At 43.5% G+C, this 23,328-nt stretch overlaps 3 protein-coding genes across 3 annotated transcripts; 1 reads left to right on the top strand and 2 right to left on the bottom strand.

Moving 5' to 3' along the window:
- Window positions 1-201: 201 nt before the first annotated feature.
- Window positions 202-12,558, bottom strand: rragca (Ras-related GTP binding Ca). The gene is made up of 7 exons (XM_084445032.1): window positions 12,237-12,558; window positions 10,656-10,859; window positions 9,277-9,476; window positions 7,270-7,384; window positions 6,653-6,795; window positions 6,257-6,405; window positions 202-2,191 (listed from the first exon to the last, which is right to left on the bottom strand). The coding sequence occupies exons 1-7, from the start codon at window positions 12,417-12,419 to the stop codon at window positions 2,040-2,042; spliced, it is 1,146 nt and encodes a 381-aa protein (XP_084301158.1). The 5' UTR covers window positions 12,420-12,558; the 3' UTR covers window positions 202-2,039.
- Window positions 12,559-13,238: 680 nt separating this feature from the next.
- LOC311313912 (c-Myc-binding protein-like) lies at window positions 13,239-15,296 on the top strand. The gene is made up of 5 exons (XM_084444161.1): window positions 13,239-13,361; window positions 13,963-14,035; window positions 14,158-14,206; window positions 14,735-14,864; window positions 15,162-15,296. Exons 1-5 carry the CDS (start codon window positions 13,347-13,349, stop codon window positions 15,204-15,206), a joined length of 312 nt encoding a protein of 103 aa, XP_084300287.1. The 5' UTR covers window positions 13,239-13,346; the 3' UTR covers window positions 15,207-15,296.
- A 999-nt stretch (window positions 15,297-16,295) lies between these two features.
- On the bottom strand, window positions 16,296-18,506 carry gja9a (gap junction protein alpha 9a; the record flags this gene model as incomplete). Its single annotated transcript, XM_084444237.1, has 2 exons — window positions 16,296-17,814; window positions 18,457-18,506. 2 exons carry the CDS (start codon window positions 18,504-18,506, stop codon window positions 16,296-16,298), a joined length of 1,569 nt encoding a protein of 522 aa, XP_084300363.1.
- Between the last annotated feature and the right edge of the window lie 4,822 nt (window positions 18,507-23,328).

Below are 23,328 nucleotides of genomic sequence, written 5' to 3'. Positions count from 1 at the left end.
TTTCTCTCCTCCATATGTCCACAGGGTGGAGCCAACATGTTGTGAGTGATCAGCCTCTGTCAATCCTCAAAACTTTTACACCAGCCCTTGAAGTAGTTTCAGAAAAGGAACATTTACTACTTTTAATTCATTTATTTCACACTGCATATCATCATAATCATCACACCAAGCAGCCTTGTACATCTCCCTGTTACAGGCAAAACACAGCTGGAAAAATAAAGACAGAATTGATTTCATATGTGCAAGTGTTTATTTTCATTTGAGTGCTACTGAGCTAGTACCCTTAACCCCCAAATTAAGTCTAACCCTGGACTAAAGTGCGATCTAACCAAGGAGAGACTTCATCTGTGTCCCCAGATTATTTGGCAGGTGACAATGGACAGTCCAAATGTCTGCTTTTTGACTGGCAAAAAAACAACGCAATTCAGTTGTTTTGTTTCTCTTCAGTTTTAATTTCTCTTAGTTAGTCCTCCACTTCCAACGTTATAATATAATTACAAATGTCTACTTGACAACATAATTGTTGCATACATGCTCGGAATGGGTTTTCATATTGGATTCTGCTAGGTTTTGAACTGAATTCCTGTGCCTTAATTGACTCTGTAGGCGAGACCCCCAAATGAAGTGAATCATCACTTGAGGCAGGGTATAATAGGTGGTCAAGGGTATATATTCATCGTCATCATCATCATCATGTCCTCTACCTTAGTGCCACACAACCGGAATGTAGATTCCATCAGGGAACACAAAGAACAGGGACACACTCCAAGATGTTGCCATGTCATACCGTACGTGTGTGTATGTGTGTGTGTCACAACCATTAACCATTACAACACACACATTTGGCTGGCAGCGAGTAAACATTTGGTCTAACACGGTCAAAATAGCTGCAAATTCTTCTCATACAGTGACTTATCTAGTAAGCTATCCACATGCAGTATTATGTGGATAGAAAAGGCTAGATTTTAAGCCACCAGCAGGTAGACTAAGCATCAAGTAGACATCTCCAAGGTTGCACATTTTGTCAATAAAAAGATAAAAACAAAAAATCAGATCGCAATGTGTGATCTCAGAATCAACAAAAGATTTGTTTTTGAGGAAGCAACCTGGCATTTAGTATGACATCACAACATCTTTGAATTTCTGGCCTTGACCCACACAGGACACCGTCATGAATCCATAAACACTTGCCACTCCTCTTTCAGTCACACACACGCACACGTACACACACGCCACACAAACTCCGCGCGCACACACGCACACAAAGAATATGAGAACAAGCAGACCATACAATCCCTTTTCACGCTGTTGAGGAATCCTTTTTTCCCTTCTGAGGTGCAACCGAAAGCAAGGCTTGGGCAGCATACACGCGAGTGGTGAGAGAAAGCTTGCATCAGGCAAGCTAAATCGAAATAAGGCCTTCTTTGAAAAGTGTTACTATGTGTGTGATGTGGCTAGACCAAGCTGTTCCAACCATTTTCATCAGAATGTGCATGGTTACGCAACTACACTTGAACATTTCCGTTTCTCCTTATCGAGGGGCTACATCAAAGTTCTCATTTTCATCACGTTATTTCACATAGAATGGACCAGCAGCAAACCCAGACGGCCATCGCCAAGCTTCCTCTGGACCTGGGACTTCACCAGAGCCAAGTCCCTCTCAGAGAAAGATCCGGAAGGGCTTTTCCAGTCCTTCTCATGTACACAGTGCTTCTTTACACTTTCAGTTCCTTGGCTTTCTTGAGGCGAACGATGCATCGATGCCTTGCATTCTCGCAAAGCAAACGCTTAAAAGTTTCCCTTCCATCCTAGTTTCGCAGGCTTGCTGACCTCAGCTTCTCAACTGCCTTTACCTCTTATAGTTTAGCTCCAGTCCTGTCTGTACTTTTAAGTTCTGGGAGCCAAGGGGCATGATTGGTGTACCGAGTCCCAATCCATTAAGTCTATCGTCCACAGGCTCCCTATCCCTCACCATCTTTCCTTTCCTCTCTCTCTCCCTCCCTCTCTTTCTCCTCTCTCCTCTATCCTTCTGCGGCTGTTCAGACGGTGTTGCGCGGCGTGCCGTTGAGTGTCACAGCCTTGGTGCAGGGCGTGCCGGTTGGCTGGGTTCCCATGCGCGGGGTGGACACGCCAACCTCGAACACCTCGTGGATGGCCTTCCGGAAACAGTGGAAGTTGTAGTCTATCAATCCTGGGGGAGAGAGGGGCGACACAGATGGAAATGAGTGGGGAAGTGATATCGACTACATGGAAGACTTGGCCGTAGAGATGGAAATAAATGTCTTCTTACGAACTTTGCTAGACAAACCCTGAAAAAGATCTCCGCCGGATTCATGAACGCCTGCGGATGTGTTCGTAAACCTCACAAGTGTTCAAAGCTGTGTTCCCCCAAATGATGAATGCCATGGATTGGTAAATTGAAAGCGTGTTCTCGTTCACCTGAATTAGCATAGGTAAACACCCCGCCAGCTCCCTATAAGAGCATATCTAATAATAACAATAATAATAATAATAAATATAGCTGCAAGCAGCAATAACGGGGCCAAGCGCAACTATCGCATCAAAGCCAACAATCGAAACACGCCATAGCCACATTTGAGCTATGCATGTGAGTGTCTGTGTTGCCTGACCAGGTGAATCAGGTTAAATTCATGCAACAGCATCATCATCATCACCATGATCAACATACAACTGCAATCACATTCAATTAATCTGACGGCGTGAAGTGAGTGTCAGGTCCTTTTAAACATGTCATTACATTAAATCTATTTTGGGACATATCTTTTAGGACCTATTTGTCTGCATGTCTACATGCCACATGGTCATTCTCCAGGCCTTCCATCTGCCTGGAATGCCCACCTTTACCATTAAGTCTCAGTGTGGGGATTGCTTGATAATTCAGCTATCTGTGAACAACACTCAACTCTTGTTTTTCTCTAAACCTCACAGTTTTCAGAAGAATGCCCCCCCCCCCCCCTACACTTGGTGTGTGTAGGCTATGTAGTCTATGGGCTACTGCGCTCTCCCAGGATGAAATGTTTAGGCTGAAGGCTACTACCCTCTCCCTGGTTGAAGTGTGTAAGCTATAGACTACTCCCCTCCCCCTAGGCTTAAAGTTACTACCCTCTCCCTGGATGAAGTGGGTATAATGTAGGCTACTACCCTCTCCATGGTCAGACGTATGTAGGCTAACAGGGTACTACCTCTTTTTCTAGGTGGAAGTAAGGCTATAGCTGATAATAGTTGCTGTGGGGGGGTTGCAATTGTATCAATTAACTATAATTTGCATTTACTGTAAGGTGTTGAAATAGGCCTAGCCTACGAGTGACATTTGTGGAATGTTGAAAAAGTCTCAAGCTTAAAATTTGGTCATTTGCATCCAATTTACCTGAATGATCACTCTCAAACAAAAATTGAGTCCATATACATTCAATTATAGTGATCTCGATTATTTCAGAATGAAATTAGCTCTTTTTTATTATAAGACGACAACACACAATACAATGAAAGCGCAATAGGGGTGCTTCTGCACAACAACGCTTATATGGACATCAAAATGGAATCTGATGATTTTGCGTCCAATTAGAATGTTGTAGAGCATGCCATCAGCTACCCACACAAACAATATGAACCCCGTCTGGCCACAAGGGGCGCTACAGCAATCAATTGTGTTTCAGCCACTTAAGCATTTTGGCCTGTTATAGCGCCACCCTGTGGCCAATCTGCATCATATTTCTCCATTTACCTTAGGATATGCTCTGGTACCACTGTACCAGGATTCAGAAAAATCGGCTTGGCGGTTAGGCCTAAACAGGAAATTAGCTCTCTAGCGCCTCCCTTTGGATTGATCGTGCCAATAATAAAGAATTAGCCTCCGGCTATGCTTTTTGATATGCCTACAAAGTTTCATGGTGTTCCATGCAACCCTTCCGAATTTATACACCTTCATGTGAAAAGCCACACCCATTGCATTATTAAATTGGCTCATACTGGCTTTTTAAATCAACTTTTCAAACTTATGCCAAGATGGAACTTTAGATATGCATTGCTAGATTATATCTACCAAGAGTCATGTAGATTGACAAAACTTCCTAGGAGGAGATAGATTTTAAGCGTTTTACAAATAATTCAAAATGGTGGAAATCTACATAACCAGAGGTTATTGGTTTTTGAGGCAAATTTGTTCAATGTGATTAGACAGAAATGTGTGCAAAGTGTCATGCCTCTAGCTCAAACGGGGAATGAATTATGGCTGTTCAAAGTTTGCATTTTAGCCCCCTTTAAGAATTTTGGCTTAATGTGGCCCATAATGTTCAACTTTCTCTTCTGACCATTAGACATGTCTTCGTACCACTGTGCCCAGTTTCAAAAAAATCAGCATGGCGGTTAGGCCTCAACTGAAAATAAGCTCTCTAGCGACCCCATTTGCTTTGATCGGGCCAATAATGGAGTCTTAGCCTCAGGTTATATCGGAGGACATGCCTACAAAGTTTTGTGGTGTTCTGTCTAACTCTTCAGAAATTATACCCCTTCATGTGAAATGCCACACCCTCTGCAATATTCATTGGTTCATAGTTTCTGTTTTATTCAACTTTTAAAAAAATGTGCTGAGATGGAACTTTAGAAATTGGTCCCTAGATTCTGTCGACCGGGGGTCATGAAGATTGGTCAAACTTTCTAGGAGATAGATTTTAAGTGTTTTTTTTTTAATTCAAAATGGCGGAAAATCTATATAACCGGAAGTTATGAGTCCTTCAGGCAAATTTGTTCGTCATGAGGAGAGACATACGTGCGCAAAGTTTCATGACTCTACGTCAAACGGGGCATGAGATACACCTGTTCAAAGTTCGCAACTTCAGTCGGCTGCTATTGCGCCCCCTTTTGTCCAATCGATGTGAGACCGGCTCCATAGCCTCAACCCATGATCCTCTACCACCGTGCAAAGTTTAGTAAAAAGCGACCAATCAGCTATAGGGGCTGCCATAGACTCCCATGGCGGATGAATAATACTAACAATTACAATAGGGGCTTCGCACCTTCGGTGCTTGGCCCCTAATAATTAAAATAAAAAATTACATGTATAAAGCGCCTTTCACGAGACCCAAGGACGCTTTACAGTCACAGAATGAGACAAGACAGACAACAAAAACAGACCAGAGCAAAACAACACTGAGACTAACTGGCCTAACTAAACTAACTAACTGACTGACTAGTTAACTAACAAACAAGCAAACAGACTAACTAACTAATTAACTAACCAACCAACCAACTAACTAGCTAACTGGCTGACTAATTCATATCTGAATACCAATCAAGGCCTCGACTCGCTAGCTTTTCAATAGCCTAACTGGTTAGAATCAAGCGTGAGAAATCAGAATCACTTAACATTAGCAAAGTCTACTAGGAATTTGCCCGGTTCTGTGCAGGAACAAGACAAGACAGTGAAAAATACTGAAACCTGTGACACTCACAATCGCACACAGGAACTGAAAAGAAAAGTTGAGACAGTTGAGACAGAAGCCACACAAGTGTGGGCAAAGGCTGCACCCCCACAGGCTCTGCGAGTAAGTGCACGCTCGTACTGTCGCAACGTTATCAGATTGTCCTTTTCCTTTTCTGGCTTCCTCTGTGATGTTTCGCTTCGGTTTTCTCACCTCCGCCAGGATATAATTGAGCTAAAAAATGCATGATATCCATAGACGCCGGATCATTGAGCTAAAAAATGCATGATATATATATATATATATATATATATATATATATATATATTGTATTTCAGTCCTATAATGTCTATAGAGCTGAGATAACACAATCACCTGTGATTTCCCACAAATTCAGCCCTTACGAACATGGACACCTCCTGTGACTGCATTTCCACGTTCGTAAATCCTGTTCTTAGCTAAGAAAGAATCCCAGATGATGAAACATTGAGGAAAGCCAGGAGGATTTGCAGGAACATCTTACTGTATGTAAGTGGGTTTAAGAAGAAATTTCTTCTTAACTTTTTCTTAACTGTGTTCAGGAATGAGGACCAATGTCGTTTTAGCTACAGTGTATCACTGTTCTAACTCTACATCTGTGGATATGACACTCAAATATTACACAGTTCATCATATCGAGATCCAAAACAATTCCTAATCCCATAAAAAGGAATCTGGTGAAAACTATGCAAAGGACTTCCCACTGGCCTTGGAGATGATCTTAACTGATACACTTAAGCTGGCTACCATGTGGAGATAGACCTCTGCAGTCTGACCTTTGCGCTCAAAGCTCTCCTCTCGGAGAATGCAGACCAGGGCCAGGAATTTGGTGACCTCCTTTAGGTAGAGGACTGTGGTGTTGTTGAGCTTGATGATGGCCATGGACTCCTTGTCGTAGGCACTGCCGCTGCCATCCTCTTTCAACCTAAAGTAACACACACACAAACTCACCATTAAACGACGGCACACAATATACTTATGGCTTAGCTGCTGAGGGGCCAAATTCAGTTGAGCAGCTGGGTGCTGGTGGCATTTTCAGTGGTGGAGGGATCCGCCCTTTTAGTGGGCGTGTGACTCTAAACCCGCCCTCATTGGTGGTACACAGTAAAAACGTGCGGGACTGGGGCATAGCTTCTAGGGTCAGTTTAAAAAGTTAGCAGTAGAAGACTCGCCCGTAGATGCAGGAGACGTCTATGACCACGTCGATCATGTCGCAGCAAAGCTCGTAGGACTGCATGTCCACTGGAGAGCTGTCTGTGGCGATGTAGATCTTACTGACCACGTCGAACAGAAACGCCTTCTCAATCCCAGAGTTCTGCACACGCGGAGACACAAGGGAGAGGAGAGGAGAGGAGAGGAGAGGAGAGGAGAGGAGAGGAGAGGAGAGGAGAGGAGAGGAGAGGAGAGGAGAGGAGAGGAGAGGAGAGGATGCAATCAGTGCCAATAATCTCCATTTGCCTCTTCTTCCAGCAAATCTTGTAGGCCATATCAACAGGAAGGAAATATCGTCCTACACCGTGACATCACCCATACGGCCATCTTTTATTTACTAATGATAGCATTATAGCAGAGAAGACATGGTCTATTCTTAGAACACGTCTGGGGAAGTGACTGGGTTACACAACATGCATAAAGCAGGACACGAGAGGAACTCATATCACTGAGTGTCTCGTCTCTCTCACACACACACACACACACACACACACACACACACACACACACACACACACACACACACACACACACACACACAGTGTGGTCCTACAGTTGCAAGAAGGTGGGAACGTACAGATATGAAGATGTTTAGAAGGTTCTCCAGTGTTGGCAGCTGAGGGATGAGCTTCTGGACCACTTTGCTGAAGGCCTCAAATATGGAGTGGTCGTAGATACTTGTTAAGTAGAAGCTGGACGAGATGAAAGGAAGTAAAGTGAGCGAGGCTGCAGAACCGACTCACTTCCTCATTCTCCATCAGGTCAGGTAAAAAACCACACAATCACATGACAACCATCCATTTTGAACATTTCTCCATTTCATATACGCATGCAAACATAACACTGTACGCTAAACACCATACGCTAAACACCAGTTTGAGGCATTATCGAGTGCCACATACAACTGATAACACATGCATGTAAAAACAGGTGAGAGTAATGCTAGGGACTGGCGCTCGACCAACAGGTCAGAGAGACCAGCGGCCAGAGGAAGTGCCTGTAGGGAGACGCTGTTGCCGAGAACGGAGGAGAGGAACACGTCATCCCCGGCGCAAAATGACCTCCCTTCTGACTGCAATATAAATCCTGAATTGATCCAACTGTCGGCCGCGCACAAACAGCAATCTCAACCTCCATAAAACAGAGCCTGGGGGGGTGACAGCTGAGAACCGTCCAAACTAGCCCCGCCCATCTGCTGCCACGTTAAGACTACGCCATGTGACACAAGACTACGCCATGTGACATGAGACAAACGCCATTCAATCCAGAAGGTCCTTAGGCCAATTCATAAATGAATAACTTCATTTAATTAACTTGTTTATTTTTGCTACACTCTTGTATAGGCCTATTTGGATTATTGTATATTTTGTATCTACTGTACATTTTTATTTACATAATGTCAATGTTTTTATTTAAATGTATACCTAGTCTTTATGGTGCTGTAACATCGTAATTCCCCCTAAGGACTCAATAAAATACCACCTACCTAAAAAAAATCACAACTCAAAACCAGTCTACAAAAGCCATCAACACCTACTGTAAGTTATAACCAGCATGTATGCCAATATACAGGGAAAGAAGCCTACATTTCCCCTATGCATCTTATTAGAGTACTCCGTGTCCTTCCCGGGTTCGCAAGGGTTTCCTCCCAAGGACCCAATACGAAAAACATGCAGAACAACAGATGCTCTTCAATTCTGTCCCTGACCAGGACTGAGCACTTGGACTTGGTCCCCAGGCGCCACTGACGAGGCTGCCCACTGCCCCTGGCTGCCCCTGGAGGAGGACAGCTTGGATGGGAGAGATGCAGAGGAACAATTCCAACGGCGACTACTGCATGTGTTTCTGTGTTGTGTGTTGCCTCTCACTAATATGTGTGTTGTGTGTAATTGCGTTATTAAGAGAACGACCTTCAAGGTCCAGTAATTATAAAAATCAACCACCCTGGCGCTGCATCCTGAACACTTTCCATGGTGCGTCCTCGTTAGGACGTCTGAGGGGAATGTGACAGTAGTGCTAGGAGTATGCAAACCATGCCTTAGTAGATGAGCCAACCCCATCCATCTCACAGCAATGCATCTTGGACAACAGTGTTTAGTCCCTGTTATTAATCTTATCATCCTGCTCTCACAGACAGGTGTTAGACAAAGACAAGGCCTGGGTTTTATCCCCAATATCACGGTGGAACACAAGCACATATTTTTCATCCTTGTGTTGGCTAACGGCAGTCTTCTTGTCTCTACGAGGACAAGAATCGGTAAATCTGCTTTTCCAAAGCTAGATCAAGATTCTAATTTCCAACTGTCAACAAGTAGGACAAGATGTCATAACTAAGCAGAATACAATAAGCCAGAAATATGATTTAGCAATGAACCAAAAAGACACATGGTATTTTGCTTATTGGAGAAGCTTAAGCAGTACAGCTCTCGACACACCTAAAGGTTTCCATGCTCTTTTCTCAAATAACAGCTTAACTAAACCAGAGGTGGATATAGGGGGTGTGTATGTCAAGTAGCTAGTGGGGTGTGTGTGTGTGTGTGTGTGTGTGTGTGCACACGTGTGCGATTACACGTGGTCGCTCTACCTGAGGTGCAGTTTCTCCAGACTGGCGTCTGCCAGGTCATCGTTGGCTCTCTGGTGGATGTCCCTCTGGGTCTCGATCTTGTGGTCGTCGGAGAGGCCGTCCACCTTGTGGATGAACACCTCAAAGTTGATCTCTGGGTTGACCCTGTACGCCCGTGACACCGTGAGGTGGAGCCTGCCCAGGGCCTCCACATAATCATCCTGGATGGGAAGACGCACACAGGCGAAGACGCACACACGCCAACACACACAGAATTCCAAGTGATTTAGGGCTACTTTTGAGATTAAAGTGCTCAAACATTGCAACATAATAACACAATACTGCCTCGGATGAGAAAATCTCACCATGTGAATGATTATACTGGACTTTTTTTTGGATTGAGCAAGGCTAACTACAATCGCCAATTTTCAGAGAAATTCTACATCTGCACAGTGAGCAGGGGTCTGGGGCGTCTGTGGCTCAGCAGGTAGAGTGGGTCATCTGATGATTGTAGGGTCAGCGGTTCAAATCCCGGCTCCTCATGTGTATATGTAAGAGTGTCCTTGGGCAAATTGCTCCCAATGGGCAGGCTAGCACCTTGCATGGCAGCTGCCGCCATTTGTGTGTGAAGGGGTGGGTGAATGAGAGGCCAGTCATTGTAAAGCGCTTTGGATAAAAGCGCTATATACTCTAAGTGCAGTCCATTTAGCATTTACCATGAGATGCTTAGCTCCAGTAAAGTATACAGTAGACTGCAGCTGCCTCGATGGCACAAACACACTGCAATGAGGCCTACACTGAACTGGAAAATAAGACAAACTGCCCTGACAATAAACACCCTGGCAGCCTGTATAGTTTAACTTGACAGATAAATGAGGCAGGATTTAAGATACATTAAAACGTTGGCCAGCCATGCCCAAACAGGTAAAGGGAAACAGTAGGCTATCCAAGCTAAGTTTTGTTTCACAGCAAGATGGGGGGGTGCGACAGGAGCCATCTTCTATGGGCCTGACTTTGAAGACAAATTAAATTAGTGTTGTCTGTTTTTATCGCTAAAGGAAACCCCTGTTCAAGTCTTCCTGGGATGTAAACAATTTAAATTATACATTTCAATGTAATAATGATTCACTGAAGTAGTTTCAGCAATCAGCAGATAGCTTCAGCTCCAGTGGTTTGGAAGCAATATGAACTGAACAGAGATAAAAGCTGTGAAATCCAATTCTCTTGTGGACTGTGGCCTAGGCTACGAAAGCAAGGCCTGTACAAAGTTGAGGGTAGAAAACTATGATGCAACAGTCGGCTTAAATAGGTTAAAGTGGTCTGAGATGTGTTCTCTATACAGCACTGTTGTCAGCATACACCACGCTTTATGAGTAATAGAGACATCTTCATTCTCTCACTTGTGCGTCAATGACGAATATCAAGGCCCCTGTCCCTCTGAAGATCATCTCATAGTCGAAGGTGGGGTCAAAGAAGTCCACCTGTCCTGGAAAGTCCCAAATCTGGAAGTTGACAAAAGAGCTGCTGGAGATGTCGTCCTTGTAGATCTTGTTGGTGCTCTCCAGGAACAAGGTCTCGTTGGGAGACATTTTGTGGAATACCACCTGAAATAAGACAGAAATTGACCTAAGTGCTGTGTTTGACTGAGGCCTAACGGTTCTTCAAGAACCTTTACTTGTGGTTGCTCTCTTTCGTCAGGTCACTCAGCTCACTGCTACTAGACCAAAAAGCCAAATCACATGTTTATGGAGCTGTGAGAGGCTTAAGGGAGGATTAATCTGTCCCAAGACTGTGGATTTTATATGCTTCTTCAGCTCAAATATTTATCACAATGATTCAATTAACTGAAATGGGTCTTGAGAGTGAAAGACCTCCTTGGTATTAGTTAAACTCAATTTCTGTTTACAGCAAGTACTGTGCTGGGCTATTCCTGGCCTGTATCATATGGGCCAGAACACATTTTAACATGAATAATAAAATGCAGGCTTATGATGATTTATAAGGTGTATATCCAAAGATAGTAGGCCTACACAAGACGACAAATAACTAAATTGGCCGCCTTTGAACACCAGTATCCCTACTCTACCCCCAGTTATCTGAGCCAAGTAAGTTGGTGTGCAACTGCAATGAATCAGAGTTCCGCAGGGAGATCCGCGTGGCTATTACAAATGATCCCTGATGAGAATACAATGACTTGCAAAATGAAAATGTGTCGTTGTTGCTTGGCTTGCTATCTGTGCTTTCATGAAGGGGGCAGACTCCTGCCCTAGTATCAGTTAAGGAAAGCATCTCTACTTTCTGGTGGAATTCCAGCTATCCCAACTCGGCAGTCACGTGCCAACACTGTCACTGTACTCAGGTGAGCGCCGCACCAGTGTTCGTCGGGTTCATTCCAGTGAATGGATTTGGTTTTGCTTCTTGGCTAGCAATGAGGTTCACTTCTTCCACTATACATTGTTAACAACTTGGCTAGCTTGACGCTCCATCGACATCGACTGGATGACAGACAGCACAGTCAGACTAACCGATGACAGCTGCTCCAAAGTAATTAAATTAAATGTTAAAGAGAAGCCTGGCTACTTTAACGTTAGCTATTGCTAGGGCAGTGATCGCGATGGAGTAACGTTGGCAAATTAAGTAAAAAGGGGGTGATATATTTTGTACCGTAAAAACAAGCTCGAGCTGACTTAATGTTAGCTATCGTGGGGTAACGTTAGCCACGTTAGCTAACGAAGTCTAGTAAACTGGTTAGCTATACCAGATTAAATAGCAGTATCATAAAGCCTGTGGCTTGGCTTTAGGCATACAATCACAGTCAGCCACAGTGTAACGTTACAGTCTTACTGGGCTAGCGACTAGTGTAGCTAGCTAGCTAGCTAACGTTAGGTGGTTAGTTAGTAGTCGTACAGCTAGCTAATAGCTAGCTAACGAGATGAATCATGTCTGGAGAGATCTCGTTCTTAGCTCTAGCTAAACATTACCTTCTGTATTGAGGATTTGCCACTCCTTCGTAAACCCATCAACAGGATTCTAGGTTTACTATCGGATGGTGCTGGGCTGTCTTCGATGTCGGCCTCTTCTTCCCCATATCCAAAATCTTTGGGGAACGAATCTGCCACCCCGTAGCTGTCAGCCAGCGGTTCCACCTCGTACTGAATCGACATTTTGACCCGACGATGCCCCAATCCCCCCCACGTTAAATAGTTTACGCAACTTTGCTGGTGTCTGTTGATCAGTCAACGCCACAGTTATAGCGAGAAATCCAGTTAAAATGCATACATATGCCCAGTTACATGCAAATACGGAATGTGCTCCAACAACATTTCCTTCTCGGATTCCCCAGTGTTTTCCCTTTCGGCTAGAAACTTGCTCTTAAACCCACCCTCCTCGATTCTAATTGGATGTTGTGCAAGCGGAGTGAATAATCATTTGGCAAAAAGTGTGTCACTCTGAAGCTAGGGTTGATCGTCCCGTGTCAGATGTTTTGCTGTCACCTGACTCAGTCGCTGGTCTAGTAGTAGGCTACACACTACACGGGCGTGATGTGTGACCCATTACTTGAAGACTTTTCGTATCATTAGGCCACGTTAATTAAGAACAGTTTGTATGACTGAGGTGATGTTGAGGTACTTGCAAGGCCAATGTGTCAAAGCGCTGAAATAATAATACAATACACACAGTGTATGTATGTCAAAAACAAACCAGAAGTCGTCGCAAAACGAAGGTTACGTATTGTAAACCCAGTTCTACGAGTGGAGCTACGCCCCATAGGGGGGCGCTAGCGCTCCTATTGGTAACCCATGTTGGCATGCCTTGGTTGTTGGCATGCCTTGGTTGTTGGCATGCCTTGGTTGTTGGCATGCCAACATGGGTTACCAATAGGAGCGCTAGCGCCCCCCTATGGGGCGTGGCTCCACGATGTAGAACCAAGTCCAGTCAGTGCGCACGCTCCATGCACGAGCACTACCCCAGCGTGGATGATACTCAGCCTCAGCCTCGTCTCGAGCCCCAGCCCAGTTCCAGAAGTGCTTTGCAACGAACACAGCGTCAGTTAGCTAGTCCATAGACCAACGCTTGACTTCGTCTTTGCTATGGCACACTACAAAGTAAGTAATTAGCTAAATTAGCTTAGCTACCGACCGTCGAGCAAGTGTTTGAGTGACATAAGTGTGTAGTTAATCAACGCCATAACTGTTCAACTGACGTTAGTGAATAGCTTAACGTTAGGTAGCTTCTATCACTTGCAAACTGTGTTGCTAGTTAGCTGCTAGCTAGGCTAATCATGTGTTCCAAATCAGACTAATTAGTACAGGTTTGCTTTGTTGAAACTAGCAAGCAGGTTACAGCGTCCTAGATTAGCCTACAGCTTTATCCGTCTTCATCACTGGCCAAAGCAAACATTCATTATTATGATAGCAAAGTTAGCCTGAAACGAAAAAGAAAGTGCAGACAATACCCTATAACCTTGCCAATCCCTCGAACCTTGCCCATATTTATAAAGTTAAACTGTTTATAGCAGAGTTTGAGTGAATTGTATTGATGTTACATGAGGAGCATGGACAGGGCTTACGAATGAGTTAGAGACAGAAGTGATGCTAACGTTAGAGGTAGTTCGCTCATTCACATCATTTTTTAACTTTTTAACATGTTTAACAATTGTTAAACGATAGTTGTATCCAGAGAAATGATATTCGTGTCTGACCTCAGGCTCCAGAGCCCAAACGGGAACAGTTCCGGAGATACCTGGAGAAGGCCGGTGTGCTGGACAGTCTCACTAGCGGTGTGTATAATGGTTATATGTTTTGTTTTATTTTGTCTAGTCTCACCCTCTGTCATTGCATTTCTTTCACAAGGAGTGTCAAGATTACAGCTATCTAAATCAATTTGCTGTCCCCAATATAGTGCTGGTGGCATTGTATGAAGAGACAGAGAAGCCCAACAATGCACTTGAGTATCCTTCAAAAATGAACTGTCTGATTTCATAGAAAGTAGGGATGCACCGATGTGAATTCTGCCAATATTTTCCCTGCATGCATTTCCAGCGATACAAGTATTGTAGCACATATGCAGTCACACCAGGGTTCTGTGTTCATATGTTTCAGATGTAATATAAAGGATATAATTTATTTTGAAAATGGGAAAAATACCGGCTTTCACAATGGTGTTCACTTCCACATTAGACCGATGTTGATCCTATATGTTTATGCTTGTATATCATCCATTACTGTTGTGGTCACCAATATAGCCTACTGTTCATTCCTATTTAGAAAGACTACAATGCATGCACAATGTACAATGTGTCTTTCTTTGCTAAAATTGCTTGAAGTATCTTAGAAAAGGGCTCCACACTGACAGGCCAAAGTTGATCTTGACCCAAATAATGATGGGCTTAAGTCGTGCATGATATGGTCATGTAAAATGGTGACGGAAATGAGTTTGAGTTTTCTCTGGTGTCAAACATTTCTTTAACGAGGACTAGCTACCTCAAACAGAACTTGGGTGTTGCTGGCCAGGGGTCTGCAGAGACTGAGGCCCTCCAGCAGGAGCTGAGTGAGATGAGGCAGAGGTGTGAACTCCTGGCAGAGGAGAACAAAGATCTCAAAAACAGGGTACCTATGCTTTTATCATTCTGGATATAGTACGGAAATTGCATTTGTGCCTCCCCTTTTTTAACAGTATATCGTAATTTGTACATGGCACTGTTTTTTGTACTGTTTTGCACTGTCCTGTCCTGCACCGTTCTGTCATCTTATGCCTTAACACTAGTCAAACTCCTAGTGTTTGTGAACTATATACATGGCTAATAATCAGATCATTAATCTTGGATTAACAATGTAGGTCTAGGTCTTCTGTTTATGCTACGCAAACACAATTAAATGATGTACTTGTTCTTCTCGTTTTCTTAGCTTCAGCGGTATGAGCCTACACCAGAAGATGGAGCTGCTGAATAGGCCGACATTGTGCTTGTTTGAAGTTATTTCATTTTTGTAAATTGCTTTGATTTCTACGACAAAGTAGTGATGACAACTGCATTCAACTGATGTTTCTACTGTTTAACTTATTTTGTATATTTAATATTTCCAAATACAGTACTTTTTTTTCAAATATAATATTTGATGTCCTGGTGACTTTGCAGTTTTTCTTAGACTTTCACCTTCAAATCCCTTGGCAGTGATATCCACTACAAATACTATGCATCTTGTTAGTTGATTATTAAAGGCTGTAGGCTATGACTATTCATTTGTTTGCCTATAGTCTAGGGATAGCATGTGCTTTGACTTCACAGGGTTTGCCATGCATTTAGGCCCCCCTCAGGTTTGAAACACAAAATGACACTAAAGGTTTCAATAGATGAGACTATAGCAACTCAAATGTGACAGTTTAGGAATGTGATAGGAATGAAAATATGCTTTAATAGCACAAATGTTAATACTAAAATACAATTTGCTATCATAATAGATACAATGCACATTTGCGTACAATGCACATTTTCTCTTACTGTTCAACTACTTAAATCTGGGTTTTTGATCCTTTACATTGTTGTTTTCTGTGACTTGCTGCTAAATTGAATCAATTTACCCTCTGGGATTATAGAAGTATCTGTTTATGTAACAGTTGCAGCATTGTGTCACTGTCAAGCCATTGATTTTAACAGGATCAGCATCATTACACAAAACATTTATTGTAGGTTGCTCACATTTTGAGATGGTTTTAATGTACAAAAGTATCAGGAAAACGTCTGCACGCAAATATACAAATGTGTAATATATAATTTTCTGTTGTCAGTAAGCATTAGGCTACTTCATAATGTAATAACACCTCTCTTGTTTGTTGTCTGTAGTAAATATGAAAGGGTTTTGCTGCCATGTGAAATCAAAGAAAGATATCAGATTAGTTTCTCCTTTCTCCGCACTATTGACCCACTTGAAATGTCTGACCATATTGTCATTCATGTAGAGTCAGTGATGAGGGTGAAAAAATGAGACCGCAAACATTTTCATATTCACCTTAAAAATGTCAAACTATGGTTTGAGAACCGTTCAGATTTGCAAGTCTGTCGGGGCTCGCCTGCTGCTTGGGCAACTGCTTGCCATCGAAGGTCGGCGGTTTAATGGGAGTGGTCTTGGGCTATGCCTCGACCCTGAACCGGAGTCCTCCAGTGAGTCTGGGGTGGTTGGCCGGCTTGAACGTTTGAGGTCATATTTCGATGAAGCTTGGGCTTCCCGACTGCCCGAGTATCCACCACAAGGTTTGGTTCCTCCATGGGAATCTGTATCGGAGCTCTTACCCTCCACCACTGTGGAGCAGTTCAAGGAAGTATTGACCCTCCATGGTTTCCTCACTTCCCTGACCGGCAACGTTGGGCAGGAAGAGGGGTGCGACGAGTCTCTTGGACGTTTTGGTGACTCTGGGCTCCCTCCGTCTTTCTCCTCGCCGTAGTGTGGAGGTAGGTGGGCGAAGTCATCTGCCTGCTCCTGCTGCTTCGGAGGGGTCACCGAGTGGCAGGACGGTGAGTGAGCGTCACTGCTGGTGGTGTTTGAGTTGGAGTTGTGCTCTGTGGGGCTATGTTGTACAGCGTTCTTGGGGTCATCCAAACTCTTACCTGCCAGCTCTCCCTGAAGATTGAGGTAGGCGGAGGGGTAGACATTGGCGTCCAGGGCCTTCTCCAACAGAAGATTGTAGTCACTAGGTGCTGAAGCAATTGTGGCTTTGCAGCTGGTGGAGGTGCCTGTGCATGTCTGTGGCACGGCAGAGTCTTTCTTGCAGGTGTAGTAGTCGTCCAGTTCATCTTGCGAGCGCGGGTAGTAGTCCAAGATGCCCTTTTTGATCTTCTTGTAGCCCAGGTGCATGATCTCCAAGATGTTGAGGAAGAGGGAGACGCCGGCAATGCTCTGCATGAACACCATGAAGACGCTCTTCTCGGTGGGCCGCGAGATGTAGCAGTCGACAGCGTTCGGGCAGGGGTCACGCTCGCACCTAAAGAGAGGTCTAAGCTGGAAGCCGTAGAGGACATACTGGCCCGTCATGAACCCCACCTCCACAGCAGAGCGGGTGACGATATGGGCCACGTAGGTGCGTAGCAGGGACCCTCTCAGGGGAGCCTTGTTGAGCTTGCCCTGCTCCAGCTGTCTCATCTCCCGCTCGATCCTCTTCCGCGCCTCCGCCTGCTCCACGTCCACCGTGTCCAGCTCGCGGCGCAGCACAGCCTTCTTCCTCTGGCGCTCCTTCTCAAGGGCGCGGAGGCGGTAGAGAGCGTGCCCCATGTAGACCAGGGAGGGCGAGGACACAAAGATGACCTGGAGAACCCAGTACCGGATGAGGGAGATGGGGAACGCCAGGTCGTAGCAGACGTTCCGGCAGCCGGGCTGCTCGGTGTTGCAGACGAAGTCGACCTGTTCGTCGTTCCACACGTCCTCGGCGGCCACGCCGAGCACCAGCATGCGGAAGATGAACAGGATGGTGAGCCAGATCTTGCCCACCATGGTGGAGTGGATATGCACCTCCTCCAGTATCCCACCCAGAAAGTGCCAGTCCCCCATCTTCACGCGACCATTGTGACTGGCAGAATGGAGCAGTCAGCCACAGATAAGGTTGAAAGGTGTAGGATTAAGATGAATGGGATGAAGGGATTGAGAGAGAGAAACGTGTTGACTTACGCATTGATTACTATATAATTAGATTTTTTTTTTTCAAGTATACAATTTTGCATCTGCTATTCAGTCGAGTACATTATACATGTCTGTGCCGTGGGGAAGCTATTCTTTAGAGGACGTCAAATGCATTCCACAGTGTTTGTAGCTAAAAGCAGTAGACGAATGACTGAAATGCACATTAAGTGGCAAATCAAAGCTAATGCTAAAATTGTACATAGGACATTTGCTTAAAGCCAACACAATACAGTGTTGTTCCACGTAATTACGAAATTTACAATAAAGATTGGATAACAAATAATTACATAGGCCTACCATTCCCCATATGACATACAAAACGCGGACATGTTCGATTTAGAGTTACATGTTTGCTGTATTTAAACAAAATATAGTGGCCTATATATATGACATTTAATGAATTCAATGATGAATTCTTCTGCTGTTATTTTTTTCTCTTGGTCCTGTCCGTAGACCTGTTATGACCGAATAAAGTAATCTCTTAGCCGTTAATATAAACAACGTAAGAAATCAATATGTAATTTCCATTTACCTTGCAGCAGCGTAGACAGACTGCCGGTGATTTAAATCCCCGCGGGTCATACCGTCGTGACGAGGCCACCAAAATGGTCAAAAATCGTTGGAGCCCCCTCCACATCTGTCGCTACGCATCACCTGAACTTCTGTGACCCGTCTGTACCCACGGTCGCCAACAGATAGAGAGAACACAGCCACGGGAGGCTGCCAGTGCTGATGCCTGGCTGGAGAAATTCAATAGAGCTCCACCAGTGTGCGTGGTGGTGATTTAAATGTTTTGTTTTTTGAGTCATCAGTTGTACTCCTTAATGCTGGCTTCAGTGTCACTAAATAGCCTAGTTATTAACAATAGGCCTAATATATTATTTCAAAATACATGATTATGAGCTTTTTTTCAGTTCACTTGGTAAACTGATAGGCTACACGTTGACGTTGTGAGCATTGTTGTACAGGACACTTAGTTAACTTAACTATGGTATAGTTAATAGGCCTGCTACCACAATTATCAGATAGATGCCCCTGTAAGTTGTCTGCTTCTTAATACTTCTGCCCATCTAATGTCGGAGACATTCAATCAATCAGTGCTTTATTTCATTCACACTCACGCACACAGTTGATAGCCTATTGTTAATGGTAGAGTTAATCTGAAGCAATGTCTAGTAGCCTATGGATAATATAAAATAGAATTTAATTGGAACTGTTAACCCGTGCTGTAAGGTCCCAACACCAACACAACGCTATAATAGGCACTGAGCTGCATAGCCTTTTTGTGATCAATAGTTTTTTCTCATTGTAATACAATCAATCGGTCATGTCCGATTTCATACTCTAGTGCTCCCCTACCTCTGTATGTAATTAAGTCTTTCTACCAGTTGACACGATATTTAGTCTGGCAAGTTGCACTTACTAACTACTGTTGATTGGTTGATAGTATCCTTTAGATACATTCAAGACTGACATAACTGAAAATATTCATAGTGTGCCATTTTCAGACCATTCAACCCTTTCTCGGACATTGCTGGAATTTTGCCCTCTAGCAATTTCTGTATCAATGCATGCTTTTAGCATGCTCTTACTACAATAGCTTACTGGTTTCATATGTTACAGTACAGAGCCAGAGGTCAGTTCTGAATGGCAGGTACCTTCTCTAGGCTGCTGCCTCCTAGCTCCTTCACCTGATTGCTCATCCACACCTGGGATAGCTCGTTACAAGTCCTGGGAGATACGGGAAGCCTTGTGTTGTGATAATTCTTTAACTTGGCCTTCTATTTATCTTGTTGGGTTTTTTATTATTATATAATTGTACTATCAACAACAAAAGGCATAAATTAAACTATCTAATTAAGTCTCTTAAATACACTATCCATCTATTACACCATCCCTGTCATGGCCACAATAATCTCTTGAGCCACAGAACCTAGTTTGTGTTGTCCTAAATCTGATGGTCATCGTTAACAGTGACATGTATTTAAGGCATTGTAATGCTACCAAATGAATGCTATGTTAACACATGAATGTTGATTTCTCTTTAGAATTAAAATAATATAACATGAATGATTGGGCTTTATGTTCAAGTGAGCCAGTGGTAAAGACTCTGTGAGCACCCCAGACCACCTAAAGTCATCCATTTTGATTGTGACTGAGGAATCAATGAGAATTCCATTACATGTCTGTCTACTGCCCCACAGCTACTACACTACAAGCCCCCTATGGATAACCTAGATTATGCATGTGACTGGTTATACAGAGCACGCTAAAGATACCAGGGAGACCTGAACCCTAATCCCCAGGCAAAGGAAGTATCCATACTTTCCAAACAGATGACCAGCTAATCGATTGACATAACCAAATCTGATACAAACACAACAGAAGTAAACCCTTTTGGAGAGGTCTCAGCCAGACTGTGATTTTCCTGCTGATGGCAGCTGAACCATAGTCATTAACCCTCTATTGGCATATTGCATAGCTTCTACAGTAGGCTAATTGCCTTTACAATAATTGTACAGTAGACTGACAAGTTAGCCTTGCATCAATGTAGCACATAGATGTAACCCCTCCATTCTATCCCATCCTATCGAGCCATACTGTTGGCATTTCCTTTGTACTAGACTAGTTCAGTTCTCATTGTATTCAATCCGGTTGGTCAATTAAATGTTGTCCCAAAAGAGTAAAAAGCACCTGAGCATGAACTCACTACCTGCAGCTTCATCCTCCCTCCAGTCTAGTGTGTTAGGTGTCCAATCCACCCAAAGCAAACAATTGAGACATATTTAATTAAATAAAGGCAGGGTATCGATGTTCTCCGTTTATTCCGAATGTTCCACATAGACTGGCTAGAGTGGTGGCAGCCACCGGGATGCGATCAATGGTCCTTTTTAAACGGCAGTGCACCCTAATGAGAGCTAAGGAAGTCGAGTGGCAAGCATGGCACCGCGTCACACCAGGCTATATACCAGGTGACAGCCGGTGACTCCAACAGCAACCACGAGGAGTTTGACATCCTGTCGGGGGGGTTGCAAGGGGACACCCTCGGCCCCCTCCTCTTCATTATAGTCCTGGACCATATAAAGAGGGCCATCAGTGGATGGGACACGGGAGTAGGAATCCGGCCTCACTACTACACCTAGGAAGTCAGAGACTCCCTGCTAGTCCTAACACCTATGTGGATGACATCAGTCTGCTATCTGACCGTGTGGAGCAGGAACAGGAGCTCTTGACCACAGTGGTGACCAAGGTTGGTCTTTCGCTAAATTCCAAGAAAGCCAAGGTTATCGCCTACAACATCCTCCCGGACCATCCACCTCTAACGACAACAAGAGGCACTGACTGACTGTCAATGACTTAATGGGTCAACTCGTCGGAGCAAGATCTTAAAGTGAGGAAGCGCTTCCATGGACGGCTCTGAACGACATGGCCAGTGTGTGGACCTCCAACCACTCCCATCATATCAAGCTCAGCTTCTTCTATGTGACGGTAGAGTCTGCTCTCCCATATGGCTGATGGTGGCCCTGAAGCCCACCCTGCAGAAGTCCCTAGATGGGTGCTACACCAGAATGCTGCATGCAGTACTAAACATCAACCAGAACGAGCATGTTACCAACAAGCATCTGTATGGGGGTTACCAAGGGTGAGTGATAAAATAGCAGCCAGTAGAATGAGGCTGATGAGTCACTGCCAGAGACACCAGAAACTCCTAACACTTCCAGCTAAACTGCTGCTGTGAGAACCAAGACACGGGCAACAATCACATGGGTGTCCCATCAACACACTGTACATGGACGTACTAAAGTCCCCTCAACCCCCAGACAGCATGGCAGCATGCAGAATACACTAACTTCATTAAGCTTCACAGGAAGTGGTCCTTGCCTTTAGTTTTTCTAAATGGATTTCACACATTTTGCATCTAAACAGACTTTACGTTAACACTTTACAATAAGGTACACAAAAAATGAATAGTTACTGAGTAACTAATGAGGAACCAATGATTAGTTAATGCATAGTTACTAATTAACTCTGAGATTAGTTATTGAGTAGATATTGATGGGGACTACTATAGTAGTTACTGAGGAGCTAGAGAACAGACTGGGGACTACTATAGTAGTTACTGAGGAACCAATGATTAGTTATTGAGTAGTTACCTATTAACTATGAATCCATGACTGTATAGTAGATACTGATGGGTTAGTAGAGAACAGACTTGGGACTAATATAGTAGCTACTGAGGAACCAATGATTCGTTAATGAGTAGTTACTGATTAACTGAATCCTAATGATTAATAATTAAGTAATGATGTGGTAATGAAGGACTACCTAGTAACTACTCTGTATGATGTCTAACTTTACAATAAGGTACACAAAAGAGTAACTATGCTTTAGTAATGATGAGGTAGTGAGGGATTACCTAGTAACTACTCTGTATGATGCCTAAATGTACAATAAGATACACAAAATAGTAACTAATGATTAAGTAATGATGAGGTTACAAGTAAACAAGTTTGGATCCGCTAGAGTGGTGCATGAAACTGAGTATTACCAAGTACTCCTCCATTACCTCCTCATTAGTTACTCGTTTCTAAACGTACTATTAGCTCATCTGAAATATACAAGTTTAATCAGCTGTTAATTGTTTTGAGTACAGTGACCTTTTGGAGAAATGTGCCAAATCAATTGAGGAAAAAACTGAGCTTTAATGCCACAAGTTAGTACGCAGAGAAAATCAATGACTCCGTCCTAATTATTACACACACAAATTATGCACAGCATGTCAACCAAATGAAGAGGGATCACATTTTCCAAAGTAATTTTATTGAAATAAAAAATGCATTTCAAGTGATACAAAAATTACATACTATAAACTAACTTCAAGTTTGGAATTTGATGCCTATTCCCTGATATAAGATGTATCTTGTATGTCATTTACAATAAGCAACACATGATAATGGTATTATGTTTACACATTTTCAACATATCTACAAAAAAAAACATTAAAAGGCATACAATACACTACCAGAAAATCAGAATTTGTTTTATTGCCATGCAGTTTAAAGTTTAAAAAAGACATATAAAAAACAAAAGGCATACATACACACTACCAGAATATCACAGGTCTCTCTTGAGATTTGCTACATTTACAGTCTCATGAACTGAATTTCACCAGTTATATAACTCACAAACTGACACAATTGAAATGAATAAATAGCTTCCCTGTGTAATGCTGCCCTCTGCTGCTCCATAGACAACACATCAGAAACACAAACCTGCCCTCTGCTGCTCCATAGACAACACATCAGAAACACAAACCTGCCCTCTGCTGCTCCATAGACAACACATCAGAAACACAAACCTGCCCTCTGCTGCTCCATAGACAACACATCAGAAACACAAACCT

This window comes from Borostomias antarcticus, assembly GCF_949987555.1.
Source record: "Borostomias antarcticus genome assembly, chromosome: 10".
Lineage (NCBI taxonomy): Eukaryota > Metazoa > Chordata > Actinopteri > Stomiiformes > Stomiidae > Borostomias > Borostomias antarcticus.
This window is presented reverse-complemented; position numbering and strand designations above follow the sequence as displayed.